General features: G+C 38.7%; 1 protein-coding gene across 1 annotated transcript in view; it reads right to left on the bottom strand.

Moving 5' to 3' along the window:
* Positions 1 to 9,859: 9,859 nt before the first annotated feature.
* LOC133611375 (nardilysin-like) overlaps positions 9,860 to 23,861 on the bottom strand; it is an 84,896-nt gene continuing 70,894 nt past the window's right edge. Inside the window, exons 26-32 of the mRNA XM_061968094.2 lie at positions 19,678 to 19,725; positions 19,559 to 19,611; positions 19,383 to 19,466; positions 17,544 to 17,634; positions 17,344 to 17,460; positions 10,402 to 10,491; positions 9,860 to 10,325 (exon numbers count right to left, since the gene is read on the bottom strand). Coding sequence (XP_061824078.2) covers positions 10,104 to 10,325; positions 10,402 to 10,491; positions 17,344 to 17,460; positions 17,544 to 17,634; positions 19,383 to 19,466; positions 19,559 to 19,611; positions 19,678 to 19,725 — 705 coding nt within the window. The 3' untranslated portion in view covers positions 9,860 to 10,103. The remainder of the gene's footprint in view (positions 10,326 to 10,401; positions 10,492 to 17,343; positions 17,461 to 17,543; positions 17,635 to 19,382; positions 19,467 to 19,558; positions 19,612 to 19,677; positions 19,726 to 23,861) is intronic.

Raw genomic sequence — 23,861 nt, 5'->3', positions numbered from 1 at the left:
TGTATCTTCCTCGTTCTTCTGCTTCGTCTCCCTGTTGTCTGCGCAGTTGTGCACTGCACTCTCTAAAAGCCCTAGATGTTATTGATGTTATAGATGGCAGTATTGTCCTGTTTAAGAGTGTCACAACATTGCTGTTTACGGCAGACCAACTGCTTTACGGTTTGTGTGTTGTTACCGCGCTGGGAGGACGTTAATGAAACTGCCTAACAATAAACCAATCAATCAATGTTTATTTATATAGCCCTAAATCACAAGTGTCTCAAAGGGCTGCACAAGCCACAACGACATCCTCGGTACAAAGCCCACATAAGGGCAAGGAAAAACTCACCCCAGTGGGACGTCGATGTGAATGACTATGAGAAACCTTGGAGAGGACCGCATATGTGGGTAACCCCCCCCCCCCCTCTAGGGGAGACCAAATGCAATGAATGTCGAGTGGGTCTGACATAATATTGTGAGAGTCCAGTCCATAGTGGATCCAACATAATAGTAAGAGTCCAGTCCATAGTGGGGCCAGCAGGACACCATCCCGAGCGGAGACGGGTCAGCAGCGCAGAGATGTTCCCAGCCGATGCACAGGCGAGCGGTCCACCCCGGGTCCCGACTCTGGACAGCCAGCACTTCATCCATGGCCACCGGACCTGTGCCCCCCCCCCCCCCCCCCACCACAAGGAAAAGGGGAGCAGAGGAGAAAAGAAAAGAAACGGCAGATCAACTGGTCTAACAGGGGGGCTATTTAAAGGCTAGAGTATACAAATGAGTTTTAAGATGGGACTTAAACCCACATAAGAAACCAAGAACTTGCCCTCGATCATTCTACACTTATGTGTTTGGGCAGGCACACTGTTTATATCGTGGGAAAGCGGACTCAGTTCCGCATGGAGCTGGAGGGGGCGTGGCCTCCAGCTCCGCCTGAAATTCGGGAGATTTTCGGGAGAAAATTTGTCCCGGGAGGTTTTCAAGAGAGGCGCTGAATTTCGTGAGTCTCCCGGAAAATCCGGGAGAGTTGGCAAGTATGGCTGCTATCATCACTGACACCGTGACTGTGGATGGTTTGTGTCTATCAATTGTTACATTTAAGTTTACGACATTTACAAGTAACAACAAAAATGTATTGACGAGCTGAAACCAAGTGACATGCAGGCTGGTATTGGTGATTGACTGATTGAAACTTTTATTAGTAGATTGCACAGTACAGTACATATTCCGTACAATTGACCACTAAATGGTAACACCCCAATACGTTTTTACACTTGTTTAAGTCGGGGTCCACGTTAATCAATTCATGGTAAAATACCGATCTGATACGGATACTTTGTGCAAACTTACTAATCTGATAAAATTTAGAAAGTTGTGTGTGATCAAAACATTACATATATATCTAAAAGAACAACAGTAAAAGTGTAGGAAAAAGAGCAAAAAATCGTAATGTAATGAGAAAAAGTTGACATTTTTAAACTATTAATATGAATATACAAAACCCAAAACCAGTGACGTTGTGTAATTCTTAAATTAAAAAAAAAAGAATGTAATGATTTGCAAATCTTTTTCAACTTATATTCAATTGAATAGACTACAAAGACAAGATATTTAATGTTCCAACTGAGAACCTTAATTTTTTTTTTTTGCAAATAATCATTAACTTAGAATTTAATGGCAGCAATACATTGCAAAAAAGTTGGCACAGGGGCATTTTTACCACTGTGTTACATGGCCTTTCCTTTTAACAACACTCAGTAAACGTTTGGGAACTGAAGAGACACGTTTTTGAAGCTTTTCAGGTGGAATTCTTTCCCATTCTTGCTTGATGTACAGCTTAAGTTGTTCAACAGTCTGGAGTCTCCGTTGTGCTATTTTAGGCTTCATAATGCGCCACACATTTTCAATGGGAGACAGGTCTGGACTACAGGCAGGCCAGTCTAGTACCCGCACTCTTTTACTATGAAGCCACGTTGATGTAACACGTGGCTTGGCATTGTCTTGCTGAAATAAGCAGGGGTGTCCATAACGTTGCTTGTATGGCAACATATGTTGCTCCAAAACCTGTATGTACCTTTCAGCATTAATGGCGCCTTCACAGATGTGTAAGTTACCCATGCTTTGGGCACTAATACACCCCCATACCATCACAGATGCTGGCTTTTCAACTTTGCGCCTATAACAATCCGGATGGTTCTTTTCCTCTTTGGTCCGGAGGACACGACGTCCACAGTTTCCAAAATTTTTTTTAAATGTGGACTCGTCGGACCACAGAACACTTTTCCACTTTGCATCAGTCCATCTTAGAAGAGCTCGGGTCCAGTGAAGCCCGCAGCGTTTCTGGGTGTTGTTGATGAATGGCTTTCGCTTTGCATAGTAGAGTTTTAACTTGCACTTACAGACGTAGCAACGAACTGTAGTTACTGACAGTGGTTTTCTGAAGTGTTTCTGAGCCCATGTGGTGATATCCTTTACCCACGGATGTTGCTTTTTGATGCAGTACCGCCTGGGCGGATCGAAGGTCACGGGCATTCAATGTTGGTTTTCAGCCTTGCTGCTTACGTGCAGGGATTTTCCCAGATTCTCTGAACCTTTTGATATTACAGACCGTAGATGGTGAAATCCCTAAATTCCTTGCAATAGCTGGTTGAGAAATGTTGTTCTTAAACAATTTGCTCAGGCATTTGTTAACAATGGCACCCACCTGTTCCCAATTATCCTGTTCACATGTGGGATTTTCCAAATAAGTGTTTCATGAGCATTCCTCAACCTTCTCAGTCTTTTTGCCACTTGTGCCAGCTTTTTTGAAACATGTTATCTAATGATAATCCTACGTAAATCAGATAATCTTGCCATGATCTCGTATGACAGTTATTAGTTCCATGTATTTTGTTTTATTTCTTGTCCGGTGCTCTTATTTGTGTTTCCACTTCCTGTTTTCCTCAATTTGCCACCACTTTCATCTGAGCGCTGGCTCCCTCACCTGTCCCTGGTTGCCAATCCGTTCAGTGTTATATATAATATATAGCACATTTAAAAACAACCTCAGTTATATAGAGCAGTGTTTTTCAACCTTTTTTGAGTCCAGGCACATTTTTTGCGTTGAAAAAATTCGGAGGCACATCACCAGCAGAAATCATCATATTTTAGTGGCTTTTTCTCTTTTTTTGGTATTTTCCTGTAGCAATTTCATGTCTTCCTTTGAGCGATATTTCCCGCATCTACTTTGTTTTAGCAATCAAGGATATTTCAGTTGTTTTTATCCTTCTTTGTGGGGACATTGTTGATTGTCATGTCATGTTCGGATGTACTTTGTGGACGTCGTCTTTGCTCCACAGTAAGTCTTTGCTGTTGTCCAGCATTCTGTTTTTGTTTACTTTGTAGCCAGTTCAGTTTTAGTATCGTTCTGCATAGCCTTCCCTAAGCTTCAATGCCTTTTCTTAGGAGCACTCACCTTTTGTTTATTTTTGGTTTAAGCATTAAACACCTTTTTACCTGCACACTGCATCCCGCTGTTTCCGACATCTACAAAGCAATTAGCTACCAGCTTCCACCTACTGATATGGAAGAGTATTACACGGTTACTCTGCCGAGCTCTAGACAGCACCGATACTCAACAACAACACATAGTTTGCAGACTATGATTACCTAGTTGCAAAAAATATTTTAACCCACATAGGTGAAATTAGATCATCTCCCACGGCACACCAGACTGTATCTCACGGAACACTGGTTGAAAAACATTGGTTTAGAGTGCTGTACAGAAATAAGACACAAGTTCAAAAATAGTGCAAAGCAGTACGTGTACATCTTAACATAGCAGGATGAATAAAATACTAAAGTAGCAGTTATATCTCAAAACAAGTGCTGAACGATTTCACATAATGATATTAAAATGTAATAAATCAATCAATAAATAATTTTTTTCTTATGCAAAGCAAAAATATGCTTAGTAACTCTATGTTGCATAGCACTCCCAATGCTTGCGGTTTGTTTTTGTAATTAAATACCATTTACCTGCACTTCGCCTGCTGTCCCTGCATCCCGGGCTCACAACCAACACTGCCGTGACGCAAAACACTCTGAAGTAAATGGAAACTTGACAGATTTATAAACATATTTGAGTGAACAATGACAGGTTGTATTATTTAAATTCACATTCTGGCCACTCTACATTGAATTTGATGGGAATTTTTAGTAAAAAATATATTTAAATGCGTTTAAAAAGCTTGTTTCAACCAAAATCATGCAATAATTTGCGCTTTAGTGCATGCAAACATGCCAAGTGTGTGTGTGTATGAGGCAGCAACGTTAGATTTAGGATAAAGGGGGCCCTTCAGGAGTCTTGTACATGTATGGGGGCCCAGTATTTGGTGCTTTGCTACAGACTATATTCTCATTAAAGACTGGTGTTCCTGTGCGAAATACATTATCGCAGGCCTAAATAGAGGAGAGCAAAATGTGTCACATCATAACAGGGGCTCCGCCTAGTGGTTGGACGCTTGCACAACACAACAAAAATGCAAAACAAAGCTATTTACATCAATTAGAAGGTCATTGACCTTACAAAGCAGCCAGATGGAGGCAAACAGCAGAAAATGCTGGTGCAAACAGAGTGCATATTGACTATAATTCCCATCTAATGTGCGTTATCCTGGTTATGTACTTAGACAAGAGCATCCTGCCCCTGTCTGTCTGTCTGCATGTGGCTCAGCTCGCCTTGCAGTTAGTGTTGCCATGCTGAAGGCGGGCCAGCGGGGGAGCCACAAGATTACGACTGCAAAGTGAATAAAAGTGTCGACTCGTTACAGCGGCTTAGACACCCCCCGCTGATCTGATTGGCTTTGGAGCAGTTCTTTTCCAACAGTGGGGAGCCTCCCCACCACCCTTGGTGGCCGACATGACCCATAACCCAGGGCAACATGCTTTATCAGTATCATGCTTCCAAAAGCTGTGCCCTGCAATACGTGCTCACTGTAGCTATTAATCCGGACCAAAAGGTTTTAAAAAAAAAAATCACAAATTGTTTTATCGATAGGGGAACGTTTTATAAGTGTTGTGCTCCTGAGTTAACATTGCTGATCAATTTGACTTAATAATTTTTATTTTTAGGTTTATTTAATTTAAATTTTGAATATCAAACTTTTTTTTTTTTTTTTTCAGGCAAATGGATGCACTTTACGTATTTTCTGTTACAGAGGGTAAATAGGTAATATATGCTGTCAGTTAGTCTATATTTTTTTTAATTTAGTTTTCTTTAATGTTTAAGGATAGTCTGCACCCACATAAAAAAACAGGAAGAAAATGAGGGCGGACCACTTTTTCCCGCGATTCACCTTCTGTCTAGTTTTGTCTTGCGCGCTCATGTGCATGTAAACATCAAGCTTGTTATTACCGTCTTTTAAATATATATATATATATATACATACGTATATATACATACATACATATATATATATACATACATATATACGTATATATATATACATACATATATATACATATATATATACACGTGTATATATACATACATATATACACATATATATATATACATATATATATATATACATACATATATACATACGTATATATATATACACATACGTACATATATATATACATATACATATATACACATATACATATATATATATATATACATACATATATATATATATATTCTGTATGTGTATACTGCATATATAAATATATACTTATGTATATATGTTAGGTCAGGAAAAAACACAGAGGCTATTTCATCCCTACAAGCCAGTTTCACAGGTTTCCCTGCTTGTCATTTTAATAAAATCCCCTGACGAGCAGGGAAACCTGCGAAACAGGTTTGTAGGGATGAAATAGCCTCTGTGTTTTTTCCTGACCTAACATATATTCAGTTCTACCCCGGTATTGAGCACTGTATAAAGGATACACCACAGAAACCTCGACTATATACATATGTATATACAGTATAATATATCTTTCTGTCTTGCCTCTGGCGGCCGCATTTTTTTCTCCTCCCGTCTTTTCCTTGCTTGCTCTCTTTGTCTTGTCTTGTCTAAACTTTCTTTGCGCTGTCCTCCAAATCTAAACATAAAACATGGAATTGATTAGCTGGACTCTCGACTCAATTGACAAAATCTTTTTCGACGAGTAAAAGAGGTTCGGGGGCGCCTGGCTGCCCTGATGGAACCATTGCTGCGGGGTACGTGAGAGATTCCTGGGACAAATGGAGAATCATGTGCCTCTCAGTCCTTTCCATCGAGGACGTGAAAGACATCTACCTATTTGGAACCATGATCGCGGGGCACCTGCTGATTTGGGCTGGGCATTGCTCTGGTGTATCGTCAAATTCGTAAGACGATGGCAGCTACTCAAGGAGCCCAAAGGCTGTTCGTCGCAATGGAAGGTTTGGGCCGGGCTGTGGGATCACAGTCTGGGGCGATTTCTGAACTGAATTGCAAGATGGATCACATCATGGAGAAGCTTGCTGAAAAGGAAAAATTGGATGAGAGCCAACATGAACGAATAGAACAGGCAAGCCATTGTAATGTCTGCTCGAGGAAAAACAAAAATCCTTATCTACGATTTGACTCCCTCGAATGGCCTTGAGGACAAGAACAGGCTGTTCTGTAATCATCCCCTGAGGACTTTCAAAGATGGGCGCTTTTGACCTCCCTCCCTCCTCAACGACACCTGGAAGTCGAACTTTGCTTGCATTGCATGCAGAATGGTCCCGGGCCTATGAACACAACACCACTACACCCAAAGACAATGGGCATATACACAAACACACTCCCCACCTTCACCACCGCTTGATTCCCCTTCGGGGTGATGGACGGCTAGTAGCACTTTATAGCAGCAGGCCGGCCTCCAGGAACCCAATCCCCCCTGTTGCGAGTTGTTGTGATTATATGTAACATGTTTATGTGTGCTATGGCAAATTAGTTTTTTTTTCCCTTGGACTGATATTTTTTACTCTTCCTCCCTTTCCCAATATCACCTTTTCCCCACCTTTTTTAAGGAGCGTCGTAAGTAAGTGGCTAATCCGTTAGCGGTCTCGTCTTGTCTCCCTGTAACGTATGTCTGCTCTTAGTGGGACTGTGCCAAAAATGTAATTTCAGTTCTTATGTGTCTTGTACATGTTAAAAAATGGACAATAATAAAGCATCCTGAATCCTGAATATATATACTGTATATACAGTGGGTACAGAAAGTATTCAGACCCCTTTTAAATGTTTCACTCTTTGTTCTATTGCAGCCATTTGCTTAAATAAATAAAAGTTTTATTTCTCATTGATGTACACTTAGCACCCCATCTTGACAAAAAACAGAAATGCAATTTATTAAAAACTAAAAAAACACATGTAGAAGTATTCAGACCATTTGCTCAATACTTTGTTGATGCATGTCTCTGTAACCAACCTACCTACCCACCTACTCAGTCAGTGGCCTAATGGTTAGAGTGCCCGCCCTGAGGTCGGTAGGTTGTGAGTTCAAACCCCGGCCGAGTCATACCAAAGACTATAAAAATGGGACCTATTACCTCCCTGCTTGGCACTCAGCATTAAGGGTTGGAATTGGGGGTTAAATCACCAAAAATGATTCCCGGGCGCGGCCACCGCTGCTGCCCACTGCTCCCCTCACCTCCCAGGGGGTGATCAAGGGTGATGGGTCAAATGCAGAGAATAATTTCACCACACCTAGTGTGTGTGTGACAATCATTGGTAGTTTAACTTTTTAAATTACTATATTTATCTTTCCTTCTACCCTGACTAGTTTCCCAGTTCCTGCCGCTCAAAACCATCCCCACATCATGATGCTGCCACACCCATTCTTCACTGTAGGGATGGTATTGGCCTGGTGATGAGCGATGCCTGGTTTCCTCCAAACATGATACCTGACATTCACGCCAAAGAGTTCAATCTTTGTCTCATCCGACCAGAGAATTTTGTTTCTCATGGTCTGAGAGTCTTTCAGGTGCATTTTGGCAAACTCTTTACTAAGAAATGACTTCCGTCTGGCCAGTCTACCATACAGGCCTGATTGGTGGATCGCTGCAGAGATGAATGAGGAATGCTGTAGCTCTGACAGAGTGACCATCGGGTTTAGTCACCTCCCTGACTAGACTAAGATAAATGCAGCAATTGATGAAAACCAACACTTCCCATCCGACCTGATGGAGCTTGACAGGTGCTGCAAAGAGGAATGGGTGAAACTGCCTAAAGATAGGTGTGCCAAGCTTGTGGCATCCTATTTAAAAATACTTGAGGCTGTAATTGCTGCCAAAGGTGCATCAACAAAGTATTGAGATAAGGCTGTGAATACTTATGAAAATGTGATTTTTGAGTTTTTTTATTTTTAATAAATTTGCAAAAAAGTCTACATTTCTCTTTTTGTCTGTCAAGATGGTGTGCCGAGTGTACATTAATATTTTAGATTTTAGTTAACGGCTGCAACGAAACTAAGAGTGAACATTTTAAATGGGTCTGATTACTTTCCATACCCACTGTGTGTATACAGTATATATACATACACACATACATACATACATACATACATACATACATACATACATACATGCATACATACATACATATATATATATATATATATATATATATATATATATATACACACATATATATATTCACACATTTTTAAATATATATATATATATATATGTATATACACCCATATCTATACACATGTACTGTATATATACATGTACGTGTACACACACACACACACACACACACACACACACACACACACACACTCACACACACTCACACACACACACACACACACACACACACACACACACACACACACACACACACACACACAAACATGTACAGTTTTAATTGTGTACAATTAAAATCAAATGTTCAGTGGAGCAGGCTTATCAGCAGTCGGGTAATGTGGCGTACAAAGAGACAGCCCTGAAGAAAGCTGACTCCAGACTTTCCAACCTGAAGAAGACACTGCTGCTGCAGGACACAAACAATTAGTCATCTTCCTGGAAAGAACAGAAAGCAGCACTAAAAGTATGTTTCTCCAGTAGAAGAGTCCTCTAGAAATGGCTTTCTTCTTCCTAATAATGCTTACTAAATACTTATTACATATTTGATTCATTAATATTTATACTACAATTTATTTTGGGATAAAGAGAATTAGATAAACTAAAAACAAAATACCTGCACGTTATACTTATACCTATGCTTTTTCTTTCAAGCGCTACAGAATTAAACATTGATATACAAATTTGTAAAACACAATATTTAAAATCCTAAATAAATGTGGATATACATTATTTGGGGAAATCAAATCGGCTTTATGAAGTTATGAATTTAAAAAAATACTTTGTCACCTATCATGTAGTATAAAAAATAGATTAGTCACTATTTACACAATTTGTATTTACTGTTTTTAATAGTTAATAAAGAAAACAAAAACAAATGGGACATTCTGGAAAAAACACCAGCACATTATGCTGTATTTGCTTTTTCCTAAGCGACAATTAGAATGTTTGTAGAACACATTTTAAAAAAAAAATCATAAATAAATGTGGATTTACAAAATTGCCGCAAATCGAATCAGCTTTGCAAATTTATACATCTTTTAAAATGCATTGTGACTCATGTATTATTAGATTTTTTTTTATTTTATTAGAATTTTAAAATAAAGATAAATCAAAACAAATGGATTATTCTGGAGAAAATACCTGCTTATTATATTGTATCTGGTATATATATATATATATATATATTTTTAAATGACTTTACCCTAACTATGAAGTGAACAATCAGAAAAGAATACCTATCATTAAAAAAATTAACTCGAGGGAGAACACAAGAAGTTCCACACCAACTAAAAATACATACAATTACGTCACCCTCACAGTGTGAAAATGTGATTGTTCTTTATTAAGTCACGCACCTTCACTCATCGCGCAAATTCCTTTACACGATTTCTTTTCACAGCAAAAAGCAGGTCAGGTAAAAGTGACTGCACGCGGCTCAGCTTCAAATTGTCACCACATCACATCGGTCTCTAACTTCAGGGCTCTTCAGCAGTTCTCACCTTACTCTTTTTTTCTCCCCAAGAAGAGCGCTGACGTCTCAGTTGAGTATTTTATGATAGGGGAAAAGAGGGAGCTCTCTGATGAAAGCAGGGATGTCCATGATGGCTGTGGCGCCCGCCATCTTGGGCGTGGGCTGGAGGAAGGTCAGTTTGGACACCTCCCCGTAGGCGGAGCCGCTCGGCCCCTCCCCTTGGCCCTCTTCCTGGTTGTCGCCGGCGGAAACCTCCTCGTCGTTCTCCTCGGCGCCGAATCCCACCACCTTTGAGGGAGGAGGAGGAGCGTGGTGAAGAGGAAGATAAGAAGTATGAATAAAAGAGGAATAAGGCGCTGATTACGTGAACGCTGAGTTGGCGACTGTTGGCTCCTCGGTGCTCCTGGAACCAGGAGAGCAGCTCGTCATGGCTCATCTGCTTCAGAGCCTCCACCTGAACACATGCGCCGCAAATACATCAACTCAGCGGAGAGCAGACACAAACATGCACATGTTGCACACCCGGCCTGAAGGTGGCGGGAAACAGCTTTAGAACAAGGTGTCAAAGTCAAGGCCCGCAGGCCAAATTAATGATCTATGGCCTCCGGGATGATATATAATTAGTATTAGAAGCGGCCCGCAGGCCAAAGCCGCCTGCTGCTGTTTTGCACGCACCCATACTAATACTTGCCAACCTTGAGCCCTTTCGAATTCGGGAGATTGGGGTTGGGTTGAGGTGTGGGGGGGCGGGGTTTAGTGGTAGCGGGGGTGTATATTGTGGCCCGGAAGAGTTAGGGATGCAAGGTATTCTGGGTATTTGTTCTGTTGTGTTTATGTTGTGTTACGGTGCGGATGTTCTCCCGAAATGTGTTTGTCATTCTTGTTTGGTGTGGGTTCACAGTGTGGCGCATATTTGTAACAGTGTTAAAGTTGTTTATACGGCCACCCTCAGTGTGACCTGTATGGCTGTTGATCAAGTATGCATGCATTCACTTGTGTGACTGGGCCAACGTCAACGCGATTTAGGCCTGGTTCATTCCAATGTAGAGGGATTTGCAGTAGTCCAAACGTGATGAAATAAAGTTAAAAGTTAAAGTTAATGTACCAATGCTTGTCACATGCACACTAGGTGTGGTTAGATTATCCCCTGCATTTGACCCATCACCCTCACCCCCTGGGAGGTGAGGGGAGCAGTGAGCAGCAGCGGTAGCCATGCCCGGGAATCATTTTTGGAGATTAACCACCAAATCCAACCCTTGATGCTGAATGCCAAGCAGGGATGTAATGGGTCCCATCTTTATAGTCTTTGGTATGACTCGACCTACCGATCTCACTAGGCCACTGACCAGTGTGGGTCATACTTACCAACCTTAAGGCCTACGAATTCGGGAGGATGGGGGGGGGGGGGGGGGGGTTAGGGGGTGTATATTGTAGCGTCCCGGAAGAGTTAGTGCTGCAAGGGGTTCTGGGTATTTGTTCTGCTGTGTTTATCTTGTGTTACGGTGCGGATGTTCTCCCGAAATGTGTTTGTCATTCTTGTTTGGTGTGGGTTCACAGTGTGGCGCATATTTGTAACAGTGTTAAAGTTGTTTATACGGCCACCCTCAGTGTGACCTGTATGGCTGTTGATCAAGTGTGTGTGTAAAAGCCGCATATATTAAGTGACTGGGCCGGCACGCTGTTTGTATGGAGGAAAAGCGGACGTGACGACAGGTTGTAGAGGACGCTAAAGGCAGTGCCTTTAAGGCACGCCCCCAATATTTTTGTCCGGGTGGAAATCTGGAGAAATTTGGGAGAATGGTTTCCAAGGGGGATTTTCGAGAAGGGCACTGTAATTCGGGAGTCTCCCGGTAAAATCGGGAGGGTTGGCAAGTATGCCCATACTCCATCACTGTTGGCGCTAGGAATTTTCAAAATGGGGTTCCAGGTACCCCATTTTTATGACTTGATGGGGTAAATTGTTGGGGTCCCACTTTTTCGTAACCATTTTGTAAACAAATGACAAATGTATGCATTATCCTGTTATATCTCACATTCTATATTGTGTTTTGGAAAAAGGTTGTCATAAACGTTACTTAATTCAAGAAAAAAAAAATTACAAAAGAAAACAAATTTGTATGCATATGTAAATTTATTCAGTTATAAACATTCATTCACTTTCTTCATTCCTTCATGGATCTAAACTTTACCGCTGCCGGTATTTGTTTCTATATTTTATTGTAATATTTCCAGAATGTGTTTGTTCTATTTTTGGCCAAAGTAAGACAAAGAAAACAATCTGAAGTTGTCTTTATATTTTAGTTATAATGCCATGATTTTAATAGCCTGGCCCGTGTGTGCACAGATTTTCTTCCATGCGGCCCCTGAGCGAAAATGAGTTCGACACCCCTGCTTTAGAAGCACACCCAAAGCAAGCACACTTTAAAAAGTGAAAATACAGCAAAACCTCAAAAGTCCTACATCCCTGTGGTCGTACAATATTGTGTTTGCCAAAAATGCAACCAAAGTACCAAGCATTACCTCAGATGTTCTTTTTCTTTAGATTATACAAGTTCGTTAGAGTTAGCTTTTTTTGCTTCCAAAAGGAGGTCTCGTCAAGTGGCCAATACCACTGTAGTATGTTTTAAGTTCCATTAAGCCAGGCCTGGGCAATTATTTTGACTCGGGGTGCCAAATTTAGAGAAAAAAAATGTGTCTATATCTATTTTTAGGAACACTAATACAAAACCTCACAATAATGTCTAAATGTTAAAAACGTTATGACAGAAAAAAACGGAATAGAATTTTAAATATTTTTTACTGAATGAGACACCCAGAATGTACATGAAAATAAAGGATGTGGGATTTACAATATTAACTATGACAGATAAAACACTAAATATTGACAAAATATGAACGTCACACCCTTTCCATCGACATATTTCACAATCAAGCGAAACGCAACAAAAATGCAACAACCACAGCGAAATATGAACGCGAAGGGTAAAAAAACCCCACCTACAATCTGATATATCACTAAGCTTTAGAACTTTGTGTCTGCCCCTGACACCCGCATTTCAGGCTGGCCGCTCTAGAAACACTCTGTGGAAACGCTCCCTACCCACACTGCTTGGTGCCTCGTCTGAGCTGCTCTTACGTAGATTACCATAGTAACTAATTAGATTACCATAGTAACTAGTATATCATACAAAAGCGCAGATTCCAACCATTGAAATACTTTGTATAGTTCAAGACTTACGGTCATTTGAATACATCACTGCACATCATAATGGCAGCTACAGTTTCAATCTTAAAGATCTAAAAAAATTATTTGGGAATGTCCGGTGGGCCAGATTGAAAAGCTTAACGGGTCGCATGCGGCCCCCGGGCCTTAGTTTGCCCTGGTCTGCTTTAGAAGCACCCCCAAAGCAAGCAAACTGTAAAAAAGTGAAAATACAGCAAAACCTCAAAAGTCCTACATCCCTGTGGTCGTACAATATTGTGTTTGCCAAAAATGAAACCAAAGTACCAAGCATTACCTCAGATGTTCTTTTTTTTAAGATTATATAAATTCGTTATAGTTAGCTTTTTTGCTTCCAAAAGGAGGTCTCGTCAAGTGGCCAATACTACTGTAGTGTTGATATTTTAAGTTCCATGAAGCCATTTTATGCTCGAAAATGGTTTAATTAGGCCAAAAACATAAAATATATATTTTTTCTTTTTTCTTTAAACCCCCAAATTTCATGATAGACTTCAATGCACGATCTGACGAGAGACGACTGTTTTTACACAGTAATATAAACAGGAGATACCGTATTTTTCCGACTATAAGTCGCTCCGGAGTATAAGTCGCACCGGCCGAAAATGCATAATAAAGAAGGGAAAAAACATATATAAGTCGCACTGGAGTATAAGTCGCATTTTTTGGGGAAATTTATTTGATAAAAGCCAACACCAAGAATAGACATTTGAAAGGCAATTTAAAATAAATAAAGAATAGTGAACAACAGGCTGAATAAGTGTACGTTATATGAGGCATAAATAACCAACTGGTATGTTAACGTAACATATTATGGTAAGAGTCATTCAAATAACTATAACATATAGAACATGCTATACGTTTACCAAACAATCTGTCACTCCTAATCGCTAAATCCCATGAAATCTTATACGTCTAGTCTCTTACGTGAATGAGATCAATATTTTACGGTAATGTGTTAATAATTTCACACATAAGTCGCTCCTGAGTAAAAGTCGCACCCCTGGCCAAACTATGAAAAAAACTGCGACTTATAGTCCGAAAAATACGGTAACTTATGTTTACACTTGTATGACAATCATGTTACTTAAAACGTTGCCTGTTCAGTTAATTGTTTTTTTTAATATTATTCTCACTATTTATTTTATCTCAATTAAAAGCAACATATTTAAAATGATATTTTTATGGGTAGCAGTGATGACAAAGTGTGATACCCATAGAATAAGTATAAACTGTAACATAGCAACTCGGGGTGTGAATCTTTGGGCACCTAACGCTTCAATCCAATTCCTGGGGTGACGATTCAATTAGAATCGATTCAACACAATTCTTGCATTGTATTACTTGATATTTTTTCACAAGAGGTTACAGATTAGAAAAGCTCCTTCTGGTTGCATTAAGATAATAAACATCCATACATTTTCTACTGCTTGTCCCTTTTTGGGGTCGCGGGGGGTGCTGGAGCCTATCCCAGCCACTTCATCGCAGGGCCAACACAGATAGACAGACAACATTCACACTCACATTCACACACTAGGGCCAATTTAGTGTTGCCAACAAACATATTTTAAAAAATGTATTCTTTTCTATTTATTATTCTTTTATTGATTTTTTGGTGCATCCCTACTAGCAACGATGGTCTTGGCTGCGCAACAAAATCAATGAAAAAAATTGAATAATAATAAAGGTTTTTGATTGCCACAGTTTGACCTTTGAACTTCTATTTCCATGATTTCTTATGGGGGACATTGTTGTAAAAGAAAACTTTTTGTTCCAGCAGCAAACTAATAAGTTCCAAGCAGTGCTGCAGGCCGCGGAAGCTGACCTCGGCTGATTAACGAGCTTGCATACAAGTGGTGAATACTGTGAATGAAAGGAGGAAATGAAACGACATGCCTGCTCTTTGAGGAGAGTCATGTTGGTTCCTCCAATATTTGTAGAGAGCAATGCTGTCCTATTAGCACCGTCTTCACTGAGGATTTCAGTTCACAGTGTTTGCACATTTTTAGTCATCGTTAAAGTTACGAACATTACTCAGCCGTACATTTAATGTGGCACGTTTTGGAGAGAGACAGACACAAATACGACGTGATTGGACAGAGATTTTGAGTCATCACATTGTTCAATGTTTAAATTGAGTACCATGAATGAAATGGCTGTCATTTCTAATACCGTATTTTTCAGACTATAAGGTGTACTTAAAATCCTTTTTTTTCCTCAAAACTCGACAGTGCGCCTTATAACCCAGTGTGCCTAATGTACGGAATAATTCTGGTTTTGCTAAACGACCTCGAAGCTATTTTATTTGGTACATGGTGAAATGATAAGTGTGATCAGTAGATGGCAGGCACACATAAGAGAAACGTGTAGACTGCAATATATATATATATATATATATATTTATATATACCATGAATTGAGTTACGTGGACCCCGACTTAAACATGTTGAAAAACTTATTTGGGTGTTACCATTTAGTGGTCAATTGTACGGAATATGTACTGTACTGTGCAATCTATTTCAATCAATCAAAACATACATATATACATACATACATATATACATAAACATATATATATATATATATACATATATATACATACATACATACATACATATATATGTATACACATATATACATATATATATATAAGTATATATATATATATATATACATATAGGTATACATATATATAAGTGTATATATATATCAGTGTATGTACATACATACATATATATACACATATATGTATACATATATAAATATATAAGTGTATATATATACATATATATATATATATATATATATATATATATATATATATATACATACAAATGGTATATAGATGTGTACATATGTGGCCCCTGAGTCAAAACGTTTGGGGACCCCTGTGCTTATACAGTACTGTATATCAAACAAACATAACAAGGAGGTGATGGATCAACTCCCTATGTAATAAAAACGTTAAAACAACAACAAGCTGTTGTATGCTCTGCTCTGCTAACACAGAAGTCACTATGGTGCCCTCTCACAAACAAAATCACAAAATCCTTAGATTCAGAAACCTAATTGCTACTATTAAACATTTAATAGTCACATTAACAACAGCAGAGAACTGACGAGAAAGGAGCAGACGGAAAATGAATGGGGAGAGATTTAAATGATATTTTTCTCTCAGGTTATATTTCTCTGCCTTTGATGAGAATGTTTATACATTCTCAATATTTTGCTTTGGGGATAATTGTAGATGTTTGCAAATGCACCAAATAACTGAGTTTTAATACTTTTGATTAAATAAAGGGTTTGAGTGTTCTCTATAATCAACATTATGTATTATTCTAACCTACCTTTTTTGTAGCACGGTTAGTGACAGAAGTTTATTTTGTAGTTATTTTCCCATATCTCTCTAAAATAACTCAGTAGAGAATATGGAGTGATTTTTTTTGTCGAGTACATATTTTGCTTTATTCATTATTGACATATTTCTTGCCACCTTATGTTATATATTTTTTATGAGATTTACAGTTCATTTAATCATCTACTGTAACACCCAAAAGTTCAATGTCTACTCTGTCTATTTGTGCTTGACTTTCTCACCTGCTGTTCCCGAAAAGCATTATTCTAGTTTTACCGAGGTTCAACGATAGTCTATTATTTGTATTAGCTTCCATGTGTTCTCTTGTGGACAAAATGCGGTTGTAACGTCTGCAAATAACACTAAGTCATTTGCAACTTTACAAATGTCATTTATTTAGAGATTGAACAATTTTGGTCACAGTATTGACCCCTGGGGTATACCACGGGATATATTTAGAGCTGTAGAAGTGTGTCCTCCTAACTTCATGTACTGCTTCCTGTTGGTTAAGTAGCTTCTTACCCAGTTCCATGTTAAATCGATGCTGGTGGTACTTAAAGGCTAAATGATGAAAATAAACGTTGCTGTCCAAATACTTTCAGGCCAAACTGCTGATGCAGCTTAATTACATTAGTTACTAATGTTAATTTATAATAGACCTAATGTTTTGGAGCTTAACCTTCATTTGAAAGTGTGTGTTATGAGTGAGTCACCTCTCTGTTCAGTCGGTCAAACACATACTGCTGTGTCACCACCTCACTCCAGTTCCTGTCCACCTCCTCGCCAAGGTGTGTGTCCTCACACTCTTTGAGCTTCACTAGAGCAGTCACCTGCCAAACACACACACGCACACACACAATACATACGACTGCATCTGCCCAAGAACAGCTGATCTATCTGTTGTAACAAACACCTGGGTGCGAAAGGCGTCATCGGTCAGCGCACTGAGCGTCTCCCCAAATAAAGTCAGGAACTCTTCAATTTTCAGCTCAACCAGCTCTGTACTGAGAGGTAGGGAAGTTTCAAGAATCATCAACACATTTGTTCTATCAGCCTATCAGAAGAATAATAGAAACAGAAATGATCTGTTCCGGGGTCAAACTGTCTCCATCAAGAAATTCAAGTCACATTTTACTGTCATGCAAGGGTTAACAGAAATAGGGCTGTCAAAGGTAACGCTTTAAAAGTCATTAATCATAAAACACTGCATTAATCATGTATATATGGAACATTTTCGTACAATTTATTTTGACCGTGCATGCTCCTTTACTTTGGTATAGAAAGACTGAGCAGGTTGCTATAAGACAGTGCTTCTCAATTTGTTTTTGTTCCCCCCCAAAAAGAAGAAAACATTTTGTGCCCCCCCAACTCTCCGCTGTGACCATAGATAGTAAATCATTATTATACATTTTTTATAAATACACACCTACATAACATTGTATCCTTATTAACATTAAATAAAACAAAAAAGAAAAGAATATCAAATTGCACCAAATAATTTTATTAACATTGTTTTTTTAGTCTGTAACAAAAAATATTAAATTTTCCTGAAATTAAAATCCATATTTAAACAATTACAACATTTTGACTGACTTGAACTGTTTGATACTGAAAAATAAAATTCAATAAATAATAATTTCAATTGATCAGCAACATGAACTCAGGGGCACAATACATAAACCACTTTAACCGACAAAACAAAACAAAATAAAACAATTTGTGCTGATGAGCATGTTTTGTAGTGCACACACTTTTTGAAACAGGGTTTATAGCATGATATTGATAAATATCGTACCACGCCCCCTCTAGGGGGCCCATCCCACTCTTTGAGAAGAACTGCTTAACAGTCAGTAAAGCAAAGATGAGTGCGGTGTGCTTGCTGGCAAATTTCACTTTAAAATATACCAAGACGGTACTTTAGATAAAACTGTTAGCAAGTTTTGAACAAATAAATACACTGCATTCAAGTAAAATATTTTAAAAATGCTCCTGTATGCTATTCTAACAATAAAATTGCATTTGTGTCCAAAATATTGGGGTCTTTTTTAAATTAATTTAAAACATGCGCGCATGGAATTTCCGTATTTTTCGGAGTATAAGTCGCACCGGCCGAAAATGCATAATAAAGAAGGGAAAAACCATATATAAGTCGCACTGGAGTATAAGTCGCATTTTTTGGGGACATTTTTTTGATAAAACCCAACACCAAGAATAGACATTTGAAAGGCAATTTAAAATAAATAAAGAATAGTGAACAACAGGCTGAATAAGTGTACGTTATATGAGGCATAAATAACCAACTGGTATGTTAACGTAACATATTATGGTAAGAGTCATTCAAATAACTATAACATATAGAACATGCTATACGTTTACCAAACAATCTGTCACTCCTAATCGCTAAATCCCATGAAATCGTATACGTCTAGTCTCTTACGTGAATGAGATAAATAATATTATTTGATATTTTACGGTAATGTGTTAATAATTTCACACATAAGTCGCTCCTGAGTATAAATCGCACCCCCGGCCAAACTATGAAAAAAACTGTGACTTATAGTCCGAAAAATACGGTTACTGCGATTAATCACGATTAAACAACATGCAAACGAGTAGTTAATCTGATTAAATATAATCCTTTGACAGCACTAAAACTAAGTTCACCACTGTATCATAAATACATTTTTCCATGCTGAGTTTAAGCAACTTATGAGGCATTTGACTTTAGCGGAAAACGTTGTCGCACACTCACTTGAACTTGGAGGCCTGCGTCTCCACGGTGACCGAGAAACCCAGAACACCCGAGGTGTTTCTGCAGGTCGGGTAGACGTGGTATCTGTAGAGCAGGTTGACAATAGAGCCAATCAACCAATCAGAATAGGCATGATATAAATATGGTGTGAAGATAAGGGGTGAGCGTGAACCCACCCTAGAGTCTCTTTGGTGCGGAGGAAGTCAAAACAAGGCTCCTCCATGTGCATCTGCAAGACAACATATGTGTCGCTCAAAGATTACTTGAAGACTAACAACATAGAACTATGACTCACCACTAAGAGTTCCACCAGCGTATGCTCCCTCAAGGCTTTAGGTCCAGACTGCAATACAAGAAACAGTTAAATAATAGTTGCTAAATGCATAAGTCGACATTAACTGTCAGAAGTCTTTTTGGAAGAAAATATAGGCGCAGCATAACAGCATAACGCATACACATCGGTAAGAGCAGACTTTAAACGGACTGCGAGTCAAGTGAAACCAGATTCATTATAAATAATATCAACAATGAGTTTGTCATTGTGTCATCCAGTTATTTCTTATTTATGTGCACTTTCAAAGCAAAAGTAAACATGACATTACCTTCTAACTGGTGAAAAACAGATGTATTCAAGTGTTCGCATGCACAAATCCAAGCACATTTCTTTGTTACTTCGCAATCTACTAGGAATCGGCTGCAGACGTGTGCATGGCTTGGCTGTTAGAATAATTATGTATATATAATATCACACAACTTTATGCTTAAGGGCCGTTGCTATAGTTATTATCAATTGTGCTGAAGCTGTATTTTTCTATCTGTGCAAAGCTGGCAATCCAAAAGATTGCAAGTCGTCTCGTATCAGTGTTGTGTCCAGACTCGGCCTGCTGCATGCCAAGGCCGAACATCGAGTACCGGGACGCAGACAAAGCAGAGACATGGCGATGTCACCAGCGTCAACACATTTGCATTTTATTAATAGTCATATATCGTGTCTAACTGGAGCTGTTGAGATTACCTCCCTTCCCTCAGCGACAGCTTCAGTGATGTAACCAGGGACCTCCCAAATAAATAGAGGAAGCACGTGGGCTAGACTTTAGAGCGTAGCTTGGATCTGTAACTAGAGTACAGCCTAAAAAACAAGTCTCCTCAATTGAGCCAAATTTAACTCTGTCTCTGCATGATTCCTTGCTTCTCATCTGTTTAATAGATCTCATCAGTGTTTGAACCTGACATTGGCACGCCCAGACCATGCCCCCTTGCACATATGCAAATCATATTGAAAATAGCCATGCGTCTGACAAATCACAAGTCAGTAGGAGGTGTTTCTTTTTCCTGTTTGGAGAAAATGTCCTAGCAATTGTCAGCCTGTCATGGCTGTGTCTTCGAGAACTGAACACAGGTGGAAATTAAAAACATAGGAAATAGTTGTGTCAGGAAGAAAGAGAAGAAAAAGATAAATGTGCATGGCCAAAACTGACTCGGGGAAATTAGTGCTTTGAAAAGATATTCACTACAATGATACATAAAACTTTAGAAGAGGTGGGTGACTCTCTTTGCCTCGGTGCTCGCGAAAGTTTACTCAACATCATAAATAATGCCTCTCAACTTGATAGTAAAAGGATGAGGATGTAATTCGACAAGTTGGTACACTTTGACAGCCAATTTAGACCCGTTAATGGCGAGAAAGACACGGAAAAAGGCTTGGCTCCACTCCCCTTATGAGATTTAAACGAGAATATAACAAGATTAAATCAGTCGGTATCTTAATGACAGCAAACATTGTACAGTAAGTGATGTTTTACTATGTTTGTTTGCCCTCATGAAGTGAGTAATAATTAGTGATGTCGAAGAAAAAAGCAAAAGTGCGTTTTGGAAATTAATGCGCCGCGTATGCTTAAAATGAGCAAAATACATAAATATTACATGTTATTGTTAATGTGCCTGTTACTACATTACATATATACTTACAGCATGTAAATATAATCTTAATGGAGGTGTTTGGATGTTTTTTTAAGTGCTTAATAGGCTCCATTGCAAGCTGACTTTGATCGCATTTACTTAATAATTAGAATGCATAAAAAAAGAAAAACATATGTTCTTGTCTTACATAATGATTGTGAATTATATCCAAAAATAGTGCAGTTCCCCTTTAAAGGTGGGAAAAAAACAAATTCTACAAACATCAGCACATCAAACGTTATTAGACACCTGGAACGGCACTATCGCTACGACAATGTTCAAGAAAGAACCCGTAGCAAAGTATGATGTATGAACGGATTCGTTCCACACACCCATTAAATTTGCGTTATTTCTTGTGGGAAAAATGATTTAGCTTTTTGCACGATTTAGACTTTTGTTGGACCTTTTGGAACTGAACAGAGGTACCACTGCATATTGCGATAAACACGTAATCGATATAAATAAAATATGCGTTCGATAAAACGTTATAATGACAATAATAATTAGTTTTTTTTCTTCGTCAAAAGAAAACAGAAGTTGCAAAGCAAGGTTGGTTGCATGAACAAAGCCACTCACTCACTGGTAACCGAGCAACGCAAGAAATGATAACTGATCAGTGGGAGTGACACGCTAACAGTATAAACTATCAAGTTTAGTTTTGTCATCTTGTTGTCTTTTGGTTGATTCTTTGCATAGAGTGGGAAGAGAAAGTAAAAATGAGTGCTGCATAGAGAGAAGAAATTGTCCATAAAACAGGACAAGTCACCTCGACAATATGGCTGTTTTTAAAAAAAAATGTTTTTACTTGAAAAAGACCAATGATGCAATGTGCTCGTCCCCACCAAGACCGGTAATACCACACCACTGTAGCCACGCTTACCTTTTAGAGCACTGCTGTAAATTCCTGCAGAAAATAGTTCTTCTCGGGTTTCTCTATGTTTACAATTTCACACTTTCTACTATTTTGTTACATTTTATTAAGCATTTATTATGTATTGCACCATCACTTTAAGAGGTTATTATTAGTTTTTTTACTGTGATTTTAGAATTTTGTTTACATTGTTTGTTTTCCGTGGTTGTACTTTTATGTATGTAAATATAAGTTATATTTTATATTGCTACTATGGTACATTTTTAGTCTACTTCATACCTTTTTTTTTCGCCCTCTTTTGTGCCATTGTGTGCATTATCCTTTCCATCCTTTGTAACTGAGCTACTGTGTGGAACAATTTCCCTTGTGGATCATTAAAGTTTGTCTAAGTCGAAGTACCTTTTTTCTGCCTTAATAGCTGAGGAGGTTATAGTCAGAAGAAGGTTACATTTTAAATAAAAATGTTTACATTGACTTTATTTTTCTCCTGGTCCTTATTTTCGTATAAATAATTATCAATATCAACCGATATGTATATCGTGATACAGTTTTCAGCCATATTGCCCAGCCCTATGTACAATCACATACGTGAAGTCGTACTGAAAAAAAGGAAACATTGAATAAAATAAACATTTATTAACCTCTTAAGGCCCAAGCTGTTTGTTTACATGCTTTTTTTTTTTATTTCTCTTGGCTATTTGGGCTTATTGGACCCTAATTAGAATAAAAACTAAGAATCATCTTTTGATATGATGTACTTAGTCCATAAGTAACAAACGTGTACTTCATGTTTAGTGACATGCTAATTCTTATTTTTACACTTTTTTTTCAAATTCCATTGTATGTTATACTCTTCTGACACCACTAGATGGCAGTATAAGTGTCCACATAAGGGCCATAAGACCCAAATTCAGTAGTGTACACAATTTTGGAAATAAGAGCTAAAAGGTGCTGTCCACGCATGTGGCCAACTAAGCCTTAAGGTGAAAAGTACGTAAAATGGCTAAATCCTCCTCTGGACCCCAAAGCGTTAAAAGTCAAAGCATGGATACCGTAGGTATTAAAGGGGAACATTATCACCAGACCTATGTAAGCGTCAATATATACCTTGATGTTGCAGAAAAAAGACCATATATTTTTTTAACCGATTTCCGAACTCTAAATGGGTGAATTTTGGCGAATTAAACGCCTTTCTAATATTCGCTCTCGGAGCGATGACGTCACAACGTGGCGTCACATCGGGAAGCAATCCGCCATCTTCTCAAACACAGAGTCAAATCAGCTCTGTTATTTTCCGTTTTTTTTGACTGTTTTCCGTAACTTGGACACATCGTGCCTCGTCGGTGTGTTGTCGGAGGGTGTAACAACACGAACAGGGACGGATTCAAGTTGCACCAGTGGCCCAAAGATGCCAAAGTGGCAAGAAATTGGACGTTTGTTCCGCACACTTTACCGACGAAAGCTATGCTACGACAGAGATGGCAAGAATGTGTGGATATCCTGCGACACTCAAAGCAGATGCATTTCCAACGATAAGGTCAAAGAAATCTGCTGCCAGACCCCCATTGAATCTGCCGGAGTGTGTGAGCAATTCAGGGTCAAAGGACCTCGGTAGCACGGCAAGCAATGGCAGCAGTTTGTTCCCGCAG

This window comes from Nerophis lumbriciformis, linkage group LG08, assembly GCF_033978685.3.
Source record: "Nerophis lumbriciformis linkage group LG08, RoL_Nlum_v2.1, whole genome shotgun sequence".
In the NCBI taxonomy this organism is placed as follows: domain Eukaryota; kingdom Metazoa; phylum Chordata; class Actinopteri; order Syngnathiformes; family Syngnathidae; genus Nerophis; species Nerophis lumbriciformis.
Note: the sequence above shows the minus strand (reverse complement) of the source record. Positions and strands in the feature narration are given on the sequence as shown.